Below are 23,039 nucleotides of genomic sequence, written 5' to 3'. Positions count from 1 at the left end.
GCAGTGGACTCACAGGGTGTCCGAAATCTGATTATTTTGAAACTGTATCACGATGGCTGAAATATTATTGTTTTAAGATATCTTTCCGCCTCCCCTCTTCTTTTTTCTATCTCTATCTAGGCATATTTATCTTCCTATCTATCTATCTGTCTATCTATCTATCTATCTATCTATCTATCTATCTATCTACTATCTACTATCTATCTACTATCTATCTATTTATCTACTATCTATCTATGTATCTATCTGTCTACTATCTATGTATCTATCTACTATCTATCTATCTATCTATCTATCTATCTATCTATCTATCTATCAACTATCTTTCCTATCTACTATCTATCTATCTATCTATCTATCTATCTACCTATCTATCTATCTATCTATCTATCTATCTATCTATCTACCTATCTATCTATCTATCTATCTATCTATCTATCTATCTATGTACCTATCTATCTATATATCTCTGACATCGAGAAAGAGTAGCTATGTTACAGAATCAGCAATCACTGCTCTTCAATTTCGAGGATCACTGTTTACCATAATCATTTCCAACAACGTCACACCTGATTACTGAAACACACGGGCACACATTCATCATCACACAGACACACAAAAACGCATGAGCGGGCATTCACAATATCACCTAGGTTTTCATTATCGATACACATGTAATCCCAATCAAGCCTGACAGTCACTCCTTCTCTTCTCTTGTGTTCCTCCATTTACTAGAATACGTCTTTAGAACCAGGGTTGCCAACATCCACACGTTAGAATCACTAGGTTCCAATGAGCATTCAGAGGGATACAGAATGTGTATTCACAACTAGCAAACATACATCTCAGGGAGACAAACTCTTGTCAGGATATGAAGATACAGTCAAACCTGCTTTAGAGACCACCTGTCTATAACGACCACTCTTTTCATCTCCCTTGGGTGGCCGCTATACATAGTTTGACTGTATATCCCAAACTTTGGGAAAACCTCCGGTACACTAATACAGACATGACAACTCTGCTATACAAGCCACATGTCACTCCTGTAATGGTCAGAAGGCTTAACGCTGATTAAATGGGTATTCCAGGTGATTAATATGATTTCACATCATGCAGTACATAAATTGATAGTGCCATGTATAGATTTTTTTTAATTTATTGTGGTCCTTGAGCAGATAAATCAATACACTGGACAAGGATGATGACATGGGAGGCTCACATATTTCAGTAACTTAGCAATACTGTTCCATTACAATGCCACTTGCTTCACAAGTTCACTAAAGTAGAATTTATGCATGTAGTTTTCTTCTGTTCTGCTTTCTTGAGCACCCAAATCATGCATTCTTAGGTGAAGCTGTTCCATCATCACCCTCGTTCACTGCAATTTGTTATGAATTTTGAAAACATCTTTATTCCTCATCTGAAGCACGATAAATTTTGGAACCTTGTACCCAGTATAACTGATTTATAGACGTTCCAGTGGAAAAAAAAAAGTCTAAAAAGCATCTGTAGGTCTCATTTAATCACCAAAGACAGTCATTGGAAACCACACAAAATATGCATATAGAGACATTTTACTTTCATTCTTCATTTATTTTGCAATTTTCAGTGGGTTTTTTTTTCGTATATGGGTCAAAAACTCACTGAACAGCGGTATGACATAGCTTCAAACCTACTGCATGTTTGCTTGCTTGCGCCATTTATCCAAACAAATGAAGAAAATTAAGTACTCGGAATACTTCATTCATATCAATGACGTCCATAAATATTACATCTGAATAAATATTCCATAAAATAGGTAGACTTCTTACGGTAAGATATGCAGCTTATCATGGCACTGGGCTTTATCATCAAAACACATCAGAGGGAATTCTTTACACCAAGTTTGCTTCATTTCCATGAAATTCAAGACTACAATTGTCTTGTCATACTTTCTGAAATCTATATACGGCTCTTAAAGACATGGAAATGATTGATGACAACTAATTATCCTATTTCATAACATACACAGTGTAAGTCATGAGTAAAGTCTGAGATCACATCCATTTGAGATGTTGAAGAGCCCTGCAACTTGCAGCTAAAACATCTAGTCTAGCAACCAGTATTTAAGAACTAACTGGCTGTCTCAAAACATACTGAAAATTCTGCAACATATCTTAAAATAATACTCATATCTGCATAGACTTCAAGAGTGCATGGTAAGCATCATAACAACAAAAGAAATATTGTGTTGTCCAGCACATTGCTTTATAGATAAACTTGACATCATACATTTGATCGTTTTGTTTTCTTCTGTGTTGCTTCCACAGTAGAACGACATTTCTTTTTAATTTCAACAAACATACACACAAAAACTTTTCAATAGTTGCACTTGAAAATATTTCTGTATAAGTGTAATTGTTTTGCGATCTATATATCCTGAGACATACAGAGACATACAAAGAACAAATCCTGAATGCAGGAAGTAGAATTGTGACTGCAGTCACCTGACATTGCACAGTTTCTTTAAAGAGTCTGCCTTGCACAATAAATATCAACAAATTAACTCATTATGTAGGCTGAGTGGGATTGACAAAATCCTGGCAAACCAATTTACAATGCACTTAAATCTGTGATTGTCTTTCCTCATCCTAGGGCGACATAAAGACTCAAGAACCTGTCATAGGCTGTTGTATTTCTATTAGTACAAAACAATCCAACACATCATTTCATTTCATTCTTTGAGCCTCTTATGCAATGTGCTCAAATAAATGTTTAATTCCCTTACAACTTTCATCTCTAGCAACCACACTGGGCTGCCTGTATCACAAACTGGTTGAACCTCAAAGCAACAATCAACATGTATGCAAACTAAATCCCATCTATCAAAGTAAATAGTGATTGAAGTACACAGTAGATCAGCGAGTGTGTACACCAAAGCATCTTTGATGTTGAATACACTTTTAACGGATTCCTTTTAATTTGTCAGACAAACCACAAAGACATTTAGCACATGCTCTAGGCTTGAATTGTGGGAACTGTAGATATTAATGACAATGTGGAAAACATCAAGACATTCTACAAAATGTCTAATGCACAATGTGGTGGAGTATCTTACAATGACACAAGGTCCAAGGTCTACCGTTACAGGGGGCAGTGATAATACTAAACTCTTGGTTTCATGTAGGGGCAGGCTTAACAGATTAGACTTACAGGACTCCTTAAAGTTCTGTTGACTCAAACCAATATATCAACCATTTACTTTAATAGTGAATGACATTTACAGACTATTTTGGTGTCTGCACTCAAAACCATGTCAAATTGGTGGCAAATTTCATCAAATATTCAAACAATTACCTATATTACAACAAATACCTTAATCGGCAAGCAATACTCGTCCAAGATTGTCCACACTGAAGAATCATCACAGAATACATTTGTCTCATAAAATGGCAAATTTCTTTCATAACTGAGAAATGTTTCACGAAAGTTACATTACATGTGAAATATTTCATTACTTTATGCAAGTATCATTGTAAAAGTATCTGAGGGAGATTTTCTACTACAATTACAAAAAAAAATTATAATTTTAAAAAAGTGGGAGATTTCAGAACCTCTGACTCATAGTAAATTTCTGTTAAAATCATCCTTTAGATTTGTGTTAACAATTACACAAAATCTGCTGCTTCAGCATAGAATTAAATTTCATACATTACTCACAAACTGACAGAGAATAACATTTAGTGAGCTCTACTAGTTTAAAAAAAACCAAAAAAAAAATAACAAAAGAAGAGGAAAGAAAAAAAAAGGATGCAAACTTTCATTTCAATCTGATGGTTCAAGGGATTTTGTCCACTCTCCATCTTCAATCTCTACTCATAGTTCTGGTGCTGTAATCTTATAAATGAGTGAATATCAGAACCAGAATTGCCTCAAATTGAGAGAAACTGTAAAAGGGGGGGGGGGGGGTAATCTTCAGAGAACAAATTGGACTGATGACGCCCTACACCCATCAATCTGTGTTCCTCCTGACAGTATAATGACTGACCATTTCATGGAAATAAATTCAGCTTGTCTGGGGAGGTATATAAGTACATACCTTATCATGCACATGGTCTTCAGAATTTTGTAAAATAATTTTTACCTCGAGTTGGCTCCTGCATGCAATCAAGAATACATGGCAGTGTGTGTGTTCAGCCTGTCAACGAACAATAAAACCAGTTTCTTGCAAAAAAAAAACCTTTTCTTCAGCTTATACACAGTGTGTCATTGCCAAGAGGTAAGAAAGTGGGACAGGGTCTAATAGCAAGCACTACACCTGTTTCCTGTGGAACCAATCGACTACACACAGAATACCAGCTCATCATTATGCTGACTACAACTTTGGTCAAGATCGTCGGCAGAGAATCAGAAGGCCATTATCATATATATTTTTCTTTTTCTTTTTCTTTTTTTTTTGGGGGGGGGGGGGGGTATCAAGTTACTGGTATCACATTGAAGTGCTCAATCTCCTCTACATTATCTTGTCAATTTTAAATTATTTTCATTTTTAAATGTTAAAAATCAAAACCACAAGGGTGGAATTTCACTTGATATTTGGAACAATACTTATAAATCCACCCACTTTTGATAAGATAAACTTTTTATCTATAGATATGAAAATTGATTATTTTGTTTGTCTTTACGCTCAAATCTTAAAACGTAATAGCCCCCTTCTTGTTTTCAGCCGACAATAAGCAGTAATAGCTCATAACTCAATAAATAGTAAAATTTGACCTATGAGCCTGACCAGGTCGGGGCTGGACACTCAAATTGAGTGGGACCAATGGACTCTCCTGGTTTCAAAACTAACTAAAGCATGAAATAAAATTAATAAATGTGAGTCAGTGAATTGGTGGTAGAACAGCAGTGAGTTGTGTAGATTGTGTAACTTGTACATGAGCTTGTCTTGCACCAACAGGAGTTTATCTCACTGTCTTTGGAACCATGGCTTCTTTTGAGCGAAGCATCCTCCTGACCTTCTACCACTAAGGCATGACTTCTATGAATCTTAGTGGCTTCACATAGTCATATAATAGTCCCTTTGGAATCAGAATGGCATAACTCCTACAGACTTTCCACTGAGCTATTACCTTTTGGTTGTAACAACAAAGTAATGAGTGCAACAAAGCAGGATACTATTGCACATTTTTCTCATACCGTTCAGAATTCTCCATACCACTTCATTTGAACTTACAGGGTATCATAACCATGTAGTAAATTAAACATTCACCTTCATCCCAACATACATAAGTTCTTCACAAAATGAAGCAAAGGCTCACACTAGTCACACACATTATGACAGAGACTCCAACTCTCCCGTTTTCGACGGGAGATCTCCCACCGAAAGCCCATTTTTGCAAAATCTCCCGTTCTCTCGTTTGAGATTTGATTTCTCCCGCCCTGGCTCTGTGTCTCCCGGTGGAAAGGATTTCTTACTTATTTCTATCGTATGTTGAAAAAATAAGCCTTAGATAACGCCAGAGAACACCTAGAACCCTAGGAACTTCGGGCCTCGCACACATCAACTTGGAGTCTCCCGTTTGCTAGGGGTTTCGGGCGGGAGAATCTCCAGATCAGAAGGTGCTTGGGGTTGGAGTCTCTGTTATGAGGGTGTGTGTGTAGTGTCATCTGTATCTGTTCATGCTAATTTCCACACATTCAGTTTTCAGCTTTACCATGACATGTAGCTACTATTCAACAGTTTGCTTCATAATGCCTTCATTTCTGATACGACAAATAAGTTGTTAAATAATGCACATTTAGCCATTCAAATCCTCATCTTGCATCATATAGTTTAACAGTACACAAAGTCTGCCACCTTAAACTTAACATGTTAAGTGACTGACTACTTTTTGCCACAGGATAAATTTCAAAGTCTTCATTTCATCTTACAGTACTTTGCCTTGCATTGCAGTAATATACCACATCCTTACTATTACTCCTTCCAATATGTACAGTTTGGCAAAACAAAAATTTATACAAGTACATTTGCCATTGCACTGGTACAGTATACCTCTGATGAATCTTGAAAAGCACAGAGTTCAAACCTGGCTGGCAATGAATCAAAAGTAAATGTGCACATGAACCATCAAAATCAAAATCAAAATATCAAGAAAAAAAAATGTTCCTATGAATGTCTGTGAAGTGGTAAATGAAGCAAGTCACAAGACATTACCCACTCACATGATCAAAAGAAACCAAAATAAAAATTGTGTGACATAAATCTGACAAGCGCGGTCATCATACAGGTAATAACTAGAGTTAGACAAAACAGGTAACATAACTCCTTCCCGTCCTCATTGTATGCTTTCAAGTGTGCCTACCATCTTACAATAAGTCTGCTACACTGGTCAAGTGGCTGACATGGCATTTCTGTCACCAACATGGCAACAGAATAAAAAAAATCTTATTATCCCACATACTGCAATCAGTGCTGGCATTTATCAGCACACACGTTCTGAGATCACATTTCAATGGTGGCCTACCTCTCAAAGAGTTCATGAAAAAGATGAGAGATAATTGATTCATTCTGGTCAGTCCTCTTGAGGACCATATTTTCATTCATAATACTTGACAAAACTTTGATTCACACTGATCATGGTGTGACTTGCAATATGTAGTCAGGTTCAAGTATTGGTACAGTGGACTCCCGTTATAACAAAGTCCTCGGGACCGGCAGTTTTCTTCCGTTATTACTGAACAAATAAACAATAAAAATACATAGCGTAGATAACGTTGTGGCCTGAATTTTTACTTTGTTGTAACCGGAATTTTGTTACACCCATGTTCGTTATAACGGGAGTGCACTGTATAGACTAATTGAACCTGGTAGTCATATCCAACATGACTTCGTCGGTTGAGAATGATAGGGGCGTTAAGTTGCCACAAAACCCATAGTGTTCAAGACAACTTAACGCCCTTCTCATTCTCAACAGACGAGTCTTGTAGTGTTTCATGCCAGTATGCATATGCGAATGCATGATGTGTATTTTGACTGGCTTCATGCCCGCAGCAATAAATTAGCACGCATTCAGCACACAAGTGTAAAACCACAGTAATGACATATTTTGCTGCCATTTGGGATCGGTCTACAGTAAAGTTTGCTGCTCTCCTCAGTGTGTGACACGCTGAATGCATGAACATTAAATCTCATTCAGGCTTACTTACAGAGACAAGTATAATAAAACACATTTCACAAATCAACTATATACACATTTCCCTTCTTGAAAAACATAAAAAGAGATCTCTACCTGAAAGACGGCAAATAATTCTGATCAAATTTTAAGGATGAAATCTTGGGGGAATTCATCTGAAACACACTGGGAACACACAACTATTTTGGCCAGTACTGACAGTTTCATCACAGCAATGATCACTTTAAAAGAGAGAGAGAGGGGAAAAAAAATCTTTGATCTAAAAAAAAATATAGAAAAACAAAACATTGCAAGCTGTCTTCAAAAACATATAAAATCTGCATCAACATTTTTATCGCAAAAGATCTTTTGATCAGGCTGGAAGCAAATGATTGGAATCTTGTCGGTGGAAATGTGTCTCGACTGGAAGCCTCCAATACTGAAGCTAATTAGAGCTGCGGACCAGAAAAAGACCATTAGACTAAAGAGGGAGTCCTTCAGTGTAGTCAATCTTTAGATAACGGAAGTGAAAAAAGGGCAAAAAATCTCAATTTCTTGGAGCAAAATCAGATTGACATCAACATATCACAACACAATTATAGGAATGTCAGGAGACCTGTGAAAAATCTCGCCTTTGTGTACGTAAATGTTGTACCGGCTGGTTAAATTAGTTAAATTCATATTAAACTTTCAGAAACAATGATGCCTTGATTTCAATCCTCTCTTAAACAGAATGTAGTCTTTGGGCAACTGTTCATCCTTTCATACAAAAATCTTGAAGATGGATTTCATATGGGGTTAATAAATGAACTCACAAACCATTGCATGTGTAATATGTATGTTGTAGATGATTAACTTATCAATCTGTCAGATACTCGCACTGGCAATTTGCAGCAAGATTTAGCATCAGCAGCAATAAGAAGAACTCTCTTAGCCTCCATATCCAGTCTTTTAAGTCTTACATTAAAAGGTAATAAAGTCAAAGCACACTTCTGCATTTTCTGCCAAAAAGAATATACACTACTGAGTACGTTTATCTCTATCCAAAACGCGTTATCCTATTGACGTGGATTTTATCAATATTTTGAAGAAATCACGTAGAATTGAAATATGAAGTACATTCCAACAAAAGCCTATAAAAACAAAATTTTAAAAGAACATTATGATTACTATTTTCTTTCAGCATTACAATGTTCTTGATATTCGGCTCTAACTTTCTATTCAACTGGCAAGCAGTGTGTAAGGTTGTATTTAACTAAAAACATTGCTGTATCTACAAAAACAAACAAACGAACAAAAAAGTTTCTTTCAAAGATCTGTGCTGAAGGAAGAAATCAGCGAATAAAAGCAGATAAAAGCAACAGTCTTTTGGGTGGAGTAGTTTTCAGTCATGCTGTTTACTATTTTGGAAATAAGATAACCAGAAAGAGTTTTCAATGCAAAGATATCCTTCACATGTTCTGTAAAAGTGGAAATTTTGCACATTCACACAATATGAAGCAGCACAAAAAAGGCCCACATTAATTCTTTTGCTTGTCATATGTAATTGTAATTTATATTCTGATTCCTCTGAATTAAAAACATGCAAAATTTATTTTACTCAGTTTAGAAAATGTCAACTTTTACAGTATGACAAGCTTAAATGATCTTGTCAGATTTGAAATCAAAGGTTAGATACTGAAAGCTCCATTAGCTAATTCATCTATTTTAAATCTTCAGAGAAAATATAACTTTTTACTTTAATATCACCAGATCTACAAGTGGTACATTGACAAAATATGATTTGCATAAATTACACAAATTGAGTATCTCGAATAAATGTAAGTCCATGAATAAAATAGCACCAACACATTGTTAAGGTACAACATCAAGGTTGAAACACATAAAATAAAGTAATCAAACTATTCACAAGCCCACACCAAGCACATATTTCATTGTAAAACTGAATTGTACCACACATAAAGGTGATGTGTCATATTGCACACATGCTCTACATGTCCAATAGGGAATTTGAATTGACAGAATGGACTTATAGATTACAGTCTCTCCTCTACATATATCTTCTTCTTTTTTTTTATTTAATCTGTAGATATCAACAGTAAAGGACTAAATCCATGCGTTGATAAAAGTATAAATGAAATGAAAGTACCATATACAACTGCTTGCTTCTTCTCATGAATATTAATCTGTATCTCCTTGGAAATTTGTGAAACTTTGATTCGACAAAAGAACTTTAGAGATATGGGTGCATAATGTTAGAAAAGAAACTGATAACTTTCGTTTGGATTGTTGCTGAAAATATTTCTCTGATTATTGTGCAGGAAACATATTCCTCACAATACACAGAATTGTATGTTACAACAAGGACAACCTTTAATTTGATGTAAGTCTCCCACTGAGTCATAGCACACTCTTCAGTGTGACAATCTGGTGAGAAAGTTCCATCATATATGTAATTTTGTCTTCTAGGCTTAACATTTGACATCACTTCTTTGACAATGACAGGCAAAACAAATAATTTGAATTCTTCCATCTACACTTGACCTAAAAAAGAAGCAGGCTAAACAGCTGGATATATGAATACCCTGTAAGCTTCTAAATGCATTTTATGGGCAGCAAGACAGAGGCATGGTTTGATGTAATACTTAATACATCTAACTAAGAAATAAACCTGGCTGGCTTCATGTAACACTTAATACATCTCACCACATCTACAGAACACAATGAGAAGCACTGTAGCAAAACTATCTTTGAGTCGACACAAAACCCTTTGAAATATCATGGGATATACTGTGTGACCCTAAACACAATCCACTGAATGTGGCTTAGAAATGAGAATGAAAATAAGAAGGCAAGCTTTAAAATTCCAGAAAGGAGTTGATAGGGTTCTAACTAACTATAAATACATCATAATATCTACACACTTGTCAAATCTACAGTACGATAAGTTCTCTTGCGTCACTTCTAACATGCAGTGATAGCAGCACACACACAATGAGTCTAACTTTTGATGAGATATCTCCTCTGGCTGACCAGGACATCCTGAAGGATGACATGATACCTCCTGGTAGAAACCTGGTTGCCATGGAGACAGCATCAGGGGATCACGTAGCATGGTCTGGTCTCTTCAGTATGGCCTGTGGGGCGAAGAGTAGATAGTGAGAGGGGATAGATAAAAAGGACACTTAGAAAACTTTGCATTCATGAGGTCATAGAACAGAACACTGAGCAATTTTTAAATGGCATTCATCACAAAGCAAGACTTTCATTGTAAGACTCCATAGCAGATGGCATAATGACTTTCATTATTCTCACATGATTTGTCCATTCATGAACACTTCAAACACCTTGATAAATTTAACAAGCATCTGTTATTCATGTTATGATAGATTAGCCAGGGCTCGACACTGACGGTGGCCCGGTGGCCCGGGGCCACCGGGGCCACCAAAAATGAAAGTCGGGCCACCAAATTTCAAAAAAGGACAAATTTGGTGGCCCGCCTCGGGCGACCAAAATTTTTTGAAAAGTATGTCAATAAATTCGTAACTTTTGGCGCCGGAAATTAGCATTTAATTTGTTTATAGGATGGATGAAAAGGACTGAATGAGTGCCTGAGAGTGAGTGTTGCAAGTTTGTTGAAGTTTATTTATGAGTAGATATGCCCAACTTCTAATTCTCACTATCATAAAACATAAATATTTGATTCATTAAAAAAAAAAAGGACTTTTAATGTTTTTTATTGTTTTTTTCGGGACACCAATTTTTCTCTCGGGCCACCAAAAATTTGAAATTTAGGATTTTGGTGGCCCAATCGGGCCACCAAACAAAAAAGTTAGTGTCGAGCCATGGATTAGCAGTGGCTGCATTTATCATCTTTCCCATGTTTGAAAAATGTTTCAATACCCACTATCAAAACAGGCTTGCAAAGACCTTTCGGATCACGTTTCTCAAGTTGTTGCATTTATAATCTCTATTGTGAGTTGAGAGGGAGGTCTTGTCACTGTGCAGCTCCAATGTGCAGTTTGACCAATAGAGCAGAGATGTGCAGTTGGCAGTGCTTGGCACGGTTAGGATTGAGCTATAAACACGTTTCAAAACGATTTTCCATTTATCACCCCCACAGAAATGCATTCAGGCTCAAAGACATTTGAGATCGCACATTTTTTGCCATTTCAGAAAGGCATTTCTAACCCCATCATAAAAACTGCTTTACATTCATCATCTGTCCAAATCTCCCTGAAAGTTGTTTGGAAACCTTAATTCTATGCCAGAAGTGAGTTAATAAACGCATCCAGTATTTCAGTGAATGTCTAGGTTGTGTAGAGGAATAGATTACTGAAAAATGAGGAACGTTCGCCTGCATTTTAATTTCGCGAATTTCGCGCAACGCAAAATTAAAATGCACATGAAAGTTCTTGTCTACACTATAATTATGTTGAATGTTAGAAGCAACTTGCAAAAATTTCATGCCACGAAAAAGGTCGTTGGCTCCGATCCGCGAAAATGTCATGCCGCGAAAATATATTGTTTTATCATAGTAGTATCCCAAGCAATGTCTAGGCTGCATAGAGGAATGAGTGAATGAGAGGTGAAAAAAAAAGGTCTTGTTGTGATTTGACAGAACTCTAGCTCTACCACCTCCTGTCTTACCTTGTACTTGATGGGTGTCTTCTCAGCCATGATTTCTACGGTGACAAGACTAAACATCTTGATGACCTGGGTCATGCCCTTTGACCCCCGTTCATCCTCCCATTGTAGAATCAGCTCATAGTACTTGGTGGTTGGCACCTGAGTGGCTTGGAAGCTCTTGAGTGGGAGAGCCTGAAGCAGAGAAAGGCACAGACCAAAGAAAACAAATGTTCGAATACTTAGAATATTTCTATCAGCACAGCTCTTACAAATTTCAGTTCAATCATCATTGAATATCCTTCCATTCTTCTAGTCCTGTGAGAAACATACCAATGAACAATGTCAGTAGAACATAATAAAGACAGTGGAGTGGAGAAGATTGTATCAAATACTTCTCTTCACCACCATTTAATTTGAAAAGGTTTCTTTTCAATTACAACTTTTTCATTAAATACCAAACAAATTTTGAGTCTTCGTATCTTCTTCTCTTTTCTCAAAGAATCATTACAAAGAATTCAAGCTACAGACACAGTTTCGATTTTTATTTTGTTTTCAAATAGTCAAATACATGAAGTGATGGGGTATCACTCTAAGAGAGTAAGAATTTATCTCAAATATGTCCATAAAGTTGAGAGATTAAAACCCAGATGCCTCTTCAATCTAATAAGCACCAAAGCTATTTGAAGCTTGAAGACAAGTCATAACTTTAGCCCCAGCAATGGAGGTTCATGGCTCTCTGTATTAAATGAAGTCATAGGGGGAAAAAATGAATAGACATAGTGTGTCCTCAGTTTTATGCTGTAAAAATGCAAGGGTCATTCCTATAACAAAGGCACTGAGAGGTTTGGGTTTAGGTGATAGGAGGCATTGTGTATTTAACTCCAATTTGTATGAATAAGTCTACATCCACCTGGACCATCAAGATTTATCATGAAGGACTGTGCAAGTGTCACTTTAATTCAAGGTCATACAACAGTTGAACAGACAATACATTCTATGTAAGAAGACAACAGAGATTCACAATGATTTTTTTTTTTTCTAAGATGGCAAGAACAGCCAGCCTGCTTCAATGTTTAATTTGAGGAAAGTGAAAATAATAGGTAGAACTGTAGGTAGCACAAAGCAAATGTGTGCAGGCAGGAGAGTATATATATATTTCATTTAACCTGTTGAGGACGAGTCCCCAGTAGACTCCGGCAAGTGTCTATGGGAAATGCATGTTGTAGCAAAATCAAACCATCCTCAACGGGTTAACATAACATTTCTTCTGATCTGGGGAAGCAGAAGACTTTTGCATTGAGTGAGAGAACAAAGAAGGCAAAATAAAGTGAAGTGACTTACATTACAGTAGACCCTCTTGACCTGGCCCAGGTTTAGGATGAGGACATCAAAAGACCTGTCTAGGACTCCCATCACCATGGCCTTCTCAACCAAAGGTCCACACTCCTGGTGTGAGAGATTCATTAGGGAATTGAAAGAAGATTTAAATGGCTAATGTCACATAAAACACAGCAACGCATGTGAGTAGAGTAGCACCTGGCCTAATCTCTGGACAAAGGGAACATGTTTGGGATGCCTTCACAAATGAACAGAACATGTCAAGAGGCTTGATGCAATAATGCTGAAATGAAGCATGAAATATAAGTAAATGAGGTTTACAAACCTATCTGAAGCGTACTTTCAGTATTGTTCTAGTGTATCATGTGTATAATATTTAAAAATAGTACAAGACATCCAGGTATCATGACTCTGAGAATAGAAGTATGAGAACATTTGTAACTATGACCTCATTACATAATACTTGCTGCTAATAACTTTGGCAAACATCTGGAAGGTCCAAGTCCAACACAAATTCATCATGATGATCCTTTAGATAAAAACACTCAAGTCCAGCTTTAGTAGCATTGAAAACAAAGACCTTTGCATGATCCTCATCTAAATAGATAAGACATGATTGATGTACAATGCATTAGATATCAATGCATGAATAGAAAAGATGAATTGTGAGAATGCAAACCTTTATAAAGAGACAGAAGAAGAGCTCACTGCTCTTATCAGATACTTCTTTAGCAGCATCCTTTGCCTCATTACACCTGATAGCTTGCCTCTGGAGTCTATCTGGACATCTCTCCATCACTGGACCACACCCTGGTAGGAACAAACATCCTCATACTATCAAACTCATTAACATTATACTAGGTATACATCCCCTTACTTGCTACACCCTGGTAGAAACCAAAATCCTGATACTATTAAACTCTTTCACACAGTACAAGATATATCATACTGGGGAGGCTGGCCCCTTCCTACACCCAACATTCCCATACTATTAAACCCTTTCACACAATATAAGACATATCATTCTGGGTATGCTGACCCCTGTCTACCAATGTAACATGTTTCTACAGTACATCTTGATAAAGAAAACCAAAATGTCACACTCAACAATATGACTCTACCTAGCCTCTCTGTATTTTAAATTATCTTTCCATCATAACGTTATCCGATTTTAGTATGACGTTTGGAACTACCCAACTTTGAAACTGACCTTTGACCTACACAATGAGTCAGTTCTCTCCTCCGTCTTGTTTGTATGTTATTTTCTTCATCATACAGTAAGCTCCTTAATCTGAACTATCAAGAATTGAATGATGATAAAAGCCAGGTGTGCAGCTTGTGCAGTCATGCAAAAAATTTTACTGATTACAAACACTCATTTTCCTTGCAAATCGAAGTAATTAACCATGCTTTGCACTGATCACTACTTGATGTCACAGTAGTCAGCATTTACATCCATATTTTGTTGCGCATGAGATTCATGCTACAAAGATGAGATGATTTGAAATAACTATACAATGTACACGTAATTATGAATATTTTTTTTTCTACAAAATTTTGGATGCTTAACTACATAACACAATACAAAATAGTGTATTAATTGATCTTGTGTTCTATCAGGTTGGTGTAAAATTGACAATAAGTGTTGAGGGTTCACACTAGATTGATCAGGGTGAGGTAATCCCATGGCTTGCTTACCAAGTGATGAAGCAAGCATTCTGTGAACCAAGATGTCAGGGTACCTCCTGATTGGAGAGGTGAAGTGTGTGTAGAGAGGAACGTTGAGGGCGTAGTGACAGTATAGCTCCTCATCCTCAAGACTAGCACAGCAGAAATATAGAGCTTTCTGATTGGACAAGACGGGAAAAGCACAATGAACATAAATTAATATTCAGTTATGAATGACCTGAGACAGCGTGCGAATAGTTATGATTTCATTTGGTATATCAGATGCCATACAACAGCAATTCTTTTGGAGAAGACTAAAGACAGTGTTTATAACCCCCATTTTGACATTACTGCAAGAGTTACAGGAAGGATAAGAAAAACATAACAAAAATCTGAGAATATTTTGATCAATCTGCAAATAAAACGTTCTAACATCTGATACAGTCACCAAATTTCTGATTATCAACAAGAGATCTATAGATGATAGTCAAGACCAAGAGATAGGTATCTGGAGACAGCTGAGATAGTAAACAATGGCTGTGAGTGACGAAAACTTTCATACCTTCATTGGTTTGGAGTAGAGCACAGTGAGAACCTTAAGCAGACAGCGTGAGTGTTCATCTGATGTACAGTAACGGCTTAAAGACGCCTGCCAGAGGAAACAAAACATAATAAGGGTAAGTGACGAGCACAGAGTAAAAGAAACTCTCAACAGCACTTGGTAAAAACATTGTTCATACTGAGTATTAAATTGCTCTTGTACGATTATTTTAATCATCTGAACTAATAAACAGTTTGTAGGGATATATCAAAATAATTGCATTTGGTATCATCAAGCAAATCGTTGGTGGGGTGACAAAACCTCGTATCTCAATATTTGGTGAAAATGAGTTTTCTTCATTATATTGAAGCTAGGAACCATTACTATGTAATTCTTAATCCTTATATGCCCATCTGCAAGAATAAGGTCACAAATGATAAATAAAAGTTGGCTGTTTCCATTGACTTACGTGTTATGGCAGCCATGTTTTTTAGCTCTCCTGAACATTTGACATTTTTGAGATACGAGGTTTTGTCACCCCACCAACGAAATATGTTTTCAACCTTTTGCAATTCATTATCTTGTATTTACATTAATATTGCTCAGTGGCTGAATACTAGTTTCCTGTGATATGACTTCCTGCTTCCTACTTGTTTCAGCCATGTGTTATGAAAAAAAGAAAAAAAAAATCTGCCAAGTGACCAGCAATTGTTCTGAAGCAATCACTGCTCATCAGCCTTAAATATAGCCAAGTACTAACAATGGAAATAGTGCCAAGCACCAAATATTAGCTACGTTCACATAGTCATACCATCATGGATAAAAGTCATATTAGCTCCCAATTATGAGTTATGTTCACATAGTGCTTATCATTGATGATGGCACTTGTAGTTAGCTTACAATGAGCTGCTCTTGATTGTAAAATCTGTGCAATGTGTGGCATAAAATGACCCCAGTTTCATGCTAAGAGGGTGTTTGAACGAAATCTCCTCGTAAATAGTGTGCAAATGACATATTATCTTGGTCAGCTTCAAGAAATTTACCTGTAACTTGCCAGCCGATGATCCATCTATATCTAGACCCAGTCCCTCACACAGTGTGGCCATGTCATCCATCATCTTGTCCTTTGGAGGAGGGTGTCGTCTGAGTAGCGCCCTCTGTGGTTCAGCCTTGTAGATGCGGTGAGCTGCAGCCATGTTGGCCAGCAACATGAATTCTTCCACAAGTCTGTCAACAGACAATATGGTTCATGATAGAACATAAAGCCACAATATGCAATGTTATGAAATAGCTGAATATGATTTGGATAGACCATACAGCCATAATATTCAAATTTATGATTTTGATGCATATCTGTGGAATCAAAAAAAGAAAAAAGAAATTACATAACCTCAAATTGTTAAATCTATCTTAGAAATGTAACTCACCTATTAACTCCTAGTAGCAAATCATAGCATAAGTTTAAACTACACTTTACCATCAACTCCTGAAACATTGCTTTTAAAATACATATTTTACACTCTGACTTAATGACCCCTGATCTCTAAGCTGCACATTGTTTTGAACTATGTTTCCTCAAACTTTTTTTTTCTACAAATCCCTCCAATCATTTGCCAGATATTGTAAAACCAAGACTGAAAAATCCCAGAGTGACATTATCACGTAATCAATGTCTACAGCACTACCATGAAGCAGAGGCATACAGAGCAGAGTGGCTATTACAAGGTAACGAGTCATCCCTTACCTGTTGCTATCCCGCTGCTGGTAGACTGAGTATCCAATTGGGATCCCACTCTCACTCAGGGAGTACTGCAACTTGACTTGATCTAAACGAAGTGCTCCATCCTCAAATCTCTTCTTGCGTAGATTTACTGCAATCTGTCATAACAATAAGTGTGTCAGGAACAGTGAAAAATGTTGAGCAAATCATAACATCTCCCATATCATGCAGCATCCCTGATATAACTCAACAAGATTTTTGGTTCACTTAATCTCACTTCCTAGGCAGACTGCTAATTGGTATCTCTTAACCATCCAAACAATTCCCTTCAACTGACTAGCGAGTATAGTTTCTTAATGTGAGAACAGAGGAGTTGGATTTTCTCAGTTCTCTGTATAATTGTTCCCAAGGAATATGTGTGGGCTCTCAGGAAAGAGTATATTTCACTGAGTGATCAATGTCAGTCATGTCAAACTATCATACTTTCATCCCCGTCAATGATTTCTGTGATAACAAAGAGAAGGCTCTGTCACATTAGAACCCATCATACTTTCTGTGGTTAGGATGATACAAGAAATCACACTAAAGATGGAATGAAAATATGTCATGATGTAGTATTAAAGGGTAAGAGCCTGAGCTTAAGACTCAAAATATGAAACTGGCAATCGGTTAGCTCAAGAGAGGAAGGCATAAAGGCTATTCCACATTAGCCTCGGTCACAGGACACAAAATTATGCATAGTTTATGTTCAAATAATTTCCCACAGTTGAGCTTACAATCACACTAGCGACAAAACTATGCGTAGTTTGAGTAATGATAAACTACCTATAGTTTTGGTCTCTGACGAACATACATAGGCTCCTTGAATATAAAAATGCAAAAGTGCAACAGCGAGCAAAAGAGTGTGCAATATGCATAAACAAATGAAGAGAATCTAATCTCATGACACACCTCTCAGATTTTCAGTCATGCATGGCCACACTAAACAAAATTATGTATAGTTTTGGAGAAAGTCAGAAACTTCCCAAGTACAAGCAGGAAGCTTCGCAGGAAGTTTTTGCTAAGTTTGCGGTCAGACTGTCCAAACTATGCAGCGTAAAATACTGGGAAGTGAAACTACACATTATTTCGCATAATTGATTATGGCTACTATTACCTTGTGGAGACAAAGGACTCCTTGTGCTACGTTATCAGGACCAAAGCCATTAGTGATGACTGGAAGCACTATGTCGCCCTCTCTGTCCAACCAGTTCTCAATGATGTCCTGTGCGTGGAGGTAGCTGAGTTTGGAGCAGGAACGGATCACTGTACGTCCACACCACTCCTGTAGAATCTTTAAATTTGCAAGGTCACAAGAGAATAGCAAGTTTCAGTCAGTTTAAATTGAGGAATATCCAACTCTTGTGCTGAAGAAATTAGAAGCATACTACATTTCACAGAAATTTTTTTAAAATGGCAACATCACTGACCTTCACAAATTCACAGAATTTTATACCAAGTGGCATACGTTGGTCTTCTCCGTGAGTAGGCAATCATCTTCACACATTCACCCAAAATACTGTTTTCTTTCATCTCTAGGCACAGCTTGATATTTAAATTGGCACTGCCTACTTAAACTCCAAGCTTTCACATGTTAGGAATTTTAGTGAGTGTCAAAGTCAGAGCTTCAGACACTGGTCCTAACCATAAGTCAGTAACTTTTATTAAGTATTTGACTCACCAGTGAAAAGAATGAACTGGTATTTGTTGCAAATTTATTCAAGCCTATCACAAACTGACACATTTTCAGCACAATTACATCATAGTAATTTCTATTTTCAAAATCCATCACATAGGACACAATTAAGTCTTTAGAGGTTAGGGCAAAGTTTGTGATTTCCTCGCTCATGTTTTTATGTCTGCTTTGTGGCTAAACAGAGAATGACTTAAAAAAATATTGTGAAATTAAGCCCATGTACACAATACATTCTAAAGTCATAAATGATCTGTGCTTTGGAACTATGACAAACTTTGCAAGAATTTCATCTCAGACTGAAATGTTCATCTCTGCTAGCTGAGAGAAGACACCAAATGGAGGCAAAGAAAACATCCATACCTCTCCTTCCTCAGTCATCTTCCACACAAAGGACATCGTCAGTCTTTCCTCATCAGGGTTCAGACTACACAGCTCCTCACACAGCAGTCTGGGCAGCATGGGGATCACCTGTGTAGAGAACGCATTAATTTCAACTCATTGAAAACAAGTCACGAGTAAACTGTGGCAGGTGTCTCTGGGAAATGTGTGTTAGAGCAAAATCAGCTCGTCCTCAACGGGTTAAAGGACAAGTTCACCTTCATAAACATAAGGATTGAGAGAATGTAGCAATATTAGTAGAACACATCATTGAAAGTTTGAGGAAAATCAGACAATCCGTTCAAAAGTTATGAATTTTTGAAGTTTTTTTGCAGTACCCGCTGGATGAGAAGACTACTGCAGTGTATGAATAACTTAGATGTCACATGCGTACAACAATATAAGGAAAATATAAAGAGAATTTGACAAAATTCCATCGTTTGAAAAAAGTACACATTCCCCCGACTCGTTACCGATAAATGTTATGGGTAATATTATTCCCCCTGCCTTTAGAAAGAGGCAAGTCAATTGCTCTTTTATTATGCGAAAAAAGTGAAAATATGTTGAATTTTCTTTTATATTTTCTTTATACTGTTGTACGCATATGACTAACAAGCTGTAGTAGTCTCCTCATCCAGCGGTTCCAACACAAAAATTAAAAAAATTCATAACTTTTGCATCGATTGTCCAATTTTCCTCAAACTTTCACTGATGTGTTCTACTAATATTGTTGCATTTTCTCAATCCTTATGTTTATGAAGGTGAACTTGTCCTTTAAGAGATTCAGTGTCTACAGAGCAACACTCCTTGCTAAGTCCACCATGGCAACAGTAATTCATCATAGTAATTATCCTATTTACAGTCATCCAAATTTTACTTCTTTTTTATAACTAAAAAAAAAAGAAGATGAATATCACTTTCAATATTGCTCTGTATCATCTTTTCTTGAGTGATTTGGACATCTCTGAATTGTCCTCATTCAGAAGCCATTAAAACGTAAAACAGCAATCAAAATGCAGTCAAAAGCTAACAGATGGGATAGATTTACCCACTGATTTGCCTTTATCCAATGATAACACACCTGATTCCAATACTGTGAAAGTGGTCATTTTCATGGCGTGAAAATCTTGCACATTACGTATGGCCTAAATTAGCATGAAAAATAAAGCATGCAGATCTTTTGCTGGTTATACATACTTAAATTCTAGACTGGATATCTTTGATTTCGCAAAATTAAAAACATGCAAAAAAACATTTTAGCCAACCGAGCATGAATACTTACTTGCGCAAAATAGCTTTATTTCAATATATTGTTCATACCACTGAGTAGTCATCAAAAAGATTAACAAATGACAACCTCTGACCTTTTGTACCAAGTAGACACTGGTGGCCCGGTGACTGGCAACCTTATCCAGAGCAGTGTCTTCCTTCACAAAGTAGCTTACGTCGGCAATGTGCACTCCCACTTCATAGATACCTGTCACATAATGGAAAACAACAAATGGGTTGCATTGAGTGATACATACATACATGCATACATACATACATACATACAGTTGAACCTCTCGTATCCGGACAAGTCGGGACCGGGGCTCATCCGGATAAGGGATTTGGCCGGATACGGGAGACTCAATGCTTTATACATGTACATATATATATACACAATAATACTGATGTAGCCCATTGTAGTACCACATGTAGTAATGTGTATACCGCAACCTTTTCATTGTTACACTCAGTATCAGACCCCAAAATAGAGGTTCGTGTTTGCAAGAATGAAATAATTTTCTTTTATAAATTCTTGGGATGATTTACCTAAATAATTATTAAGAAATGTATCAAGTAGAACTTGAAAATAAACAGTACGAGTCGACGAAACTACGCTTCAAAATTCGATCATCATGTTGGAAGTAATATGTAATTCATGTGTGTTTGTGTAGGAGTTCTCAAGGAGTTGGGAATCCCCCTTTCCTCCCGTAATTATTATTTTTTTTTAAATCACAGCGAGATTGCGTCCGTATAATAGAGAGATCCGGATAAAGGGAGGCCGGATAAGAGAGGTTCAACTGTACATACATACATACATATAATACATACACACATACAGATAGATAGACAAAACTGTTTGCCCTGAATGGTAGACTGGTCTGCACAGAACCATGAATCCAAGCACCCATATACAATTTGTTTATATGCCCCCCCCCCCCCCCTTCCTTTTCATGACTGCCAATATCAACTGATTTTTGATGCATGGGAGGCTCAGAGAACTCACAAATGAAAGGCTGCTTACCAGTTCACTAAATATTGTCTAAGAATTGAGGAAGACTAATTATGCAAATGAAGCCAACATCTTCATCTCTTCATTTCCCCATCCACCTATTTCCCAAAGTAACTAAAAAACATGAAGGATGGATTTCTATTTGTTTTTATTGCGTCAAGATCATGTCTGCTATACTGTATACGTCGACTATTTCGTGAGGTTTTTATTTTCGCGAATTTTGGGAGTCAGGTGCTGTTCGCGAAATTAAAGACACACGAAAATATTGACTCTGATCCCGATGTGGATGTGACGCACGCATGTACATTTTCTCCGTTCAGTACAGACTCCATGATCACGAATTCAACCAATCGCAAAGTCGTCGAGAATTCCTGATTCGCGAAAATTTAGACTCGCGAAATATATGGCGTATACAGTAACTGATAATTTGAGCACCTACTCACCATCACCCAGTGGTTTGCAGTGTAGTGCATCATCCAAGTCTCTAGCTGTTGTTGGGTCTATGGTAAAGATACACTCAGACCTAAAGTCACGTCTCTGAGTGAGTTCATCAGGTGGTATGGTCCAGGGTCTCTCCTTTGGAAGATCTTCCAGAACCTGTCATAGCACAGATCAGATTAAAGTTTGAGGTAGGGAAATTATGATGTTTAGTTTACATTGATTGACACCTGGTGAGTATTCTGTTAAACTGACTGGATGTACAACAATAGACAAGATAAACACGACATCGGACAGATGACTTCATCTCATCATAGATACAGAATGTCAACTTCTGCAAAAAAAAAAAAAAAAAAAAAATATATATATATATATATATATGAACGAAGAGACTGACATCTTCTATTGTTAAGACTAACAACATATTTTCATTTTAACAAATGGGGAAAGTGAACATAAAAGGCATGCTATAAAGCTTGTATAACATTTTAGAGAAATAACATCTCGAACCACAAAACCACAATTTTCTAGTTACCTCTGCCAAGGGAGGAGGTTATGTTTTCGTTACAGTTTGCTTGTTTGTCCGTGTGCAAAATAACTCAAAAAGTTGTGAACGGTTTTTAGATGAAACTTGCAGGAAAGGTTGAGAATGACACAAGGAACACATGATTTAATTTTGGTAATGATCCGGAAACTTTTATGGATTTTATGAAGGATTTTCGATATTTTGGCATGTAGGGTCAGTGAACTTGGGAGTTCAAGCTGCGCATTTTTTAGGTTTTCATACGCGCACTAAAGTGCGGGCTCTACTGCGAGGCACGCCACGCTCCTGAAGGCTGATAACGTATCAAAAGGCTTCTTTGTTGCGAATTCGGGCGATTTTTAGCATGCATACGTATGGGTGGATTTCACTGATCTCTATGAACACAATGGAAGAACAAGATCGTTGGTGGAAATAAGCTGCTTGGCGGAAGTCTGTGCTTTCAGAGTGCTTCTCTAGTTGATAAAGAAAAGACATACATAAAAGAACAACTAGACAGCAGATCTAGAGAAAACTTGCTGCAATGTGCAGAGAATATCCTTCAGGCATTTTGCATATTAAATAATCAGATATTAAACATGCCTCTAAGAATGACACTTTGTGGTATTTGCTTCAAATT

General features: G+C 36.9%; 1 protein-coding gene across 1 annotated transcript in view; it reads right to left on the bottom strand.

Moving 5' to 3' along the window:
• Positions 1-9,693: 9,693 nt before the first annotated feature.
• The window catches only part of LOC139708833 (DIS3-like exonuclease 2), a 28,347-nt gene continuing 15,001 nt past the window's right edge, over positions 9,694-23,039 (bottom strand). Inside the window, exons 14-25 of the mRNA XM_071620793.1 lie at positions 21,885-22,038; positions 20,528-20,640; positions 19,146-19,253; positions 18,207-18,383; positions 17,075-17,208; positions 16,374-16,557; positions 15,352-15,438; positions 14,820-14,967; positions 13,801-13,931; positions 13,125-13,229; positions 11,805-11,975; positions 9,694-10,291 (exon numbers count right to left, since the gene is read on the bottom strand). Coding sequence (XP_071476894.1) covers positions 10,259-10,291; positions 11,805-11,975; positions 13,125-13,229; positions 13,801-13,931; positions 14,820-14,967; positions 15,352-15,438; positions 16,374-16,557; positions 17,075-17,208; positions 18,207-18,383; positions 19,146-19,253; positions 20,528-20,640; positions 21,885-22,038 — 1,545 coding nt within the window. The 3' untranslated portion in view covers positions 9,694-10,258. The remainder of the gene's footprint in view (positions 10,292-11,804; positions 11,976-13,124; positions 13,230-13,800; positions 13,932-14,819; positions 14,968-15,351; positions 15,439-16,373; positions 16,558-17,074; positions 17,209-18,206; positions 18,384-19,145; positions 19,254-20,527; positions 20,641-21,884; positions 22,039-23,039) is intronic.

This window comes from Diadema antillarum, unplaced genomic scaffold (genome assembly GCF_040938485.1).
Source record: "Diadema antillarum isolate AM-2024a unplaced genomic scaffold, OU_Dant_1.0 seq00001377_RagTag, whole genome shotgun sequence".
Lineage (NCBI taxonomy): Eukaryota > Metazoa > Echinodermata > Echinoidea > Diadematoida > Diadematidae > Diadema > Diadema antillarum.
The sequence above is the reverse complement of the archived record's forward strand: the minus strand, read 5'-3'. Positions and strand labels throughout refer to the sequence as shown.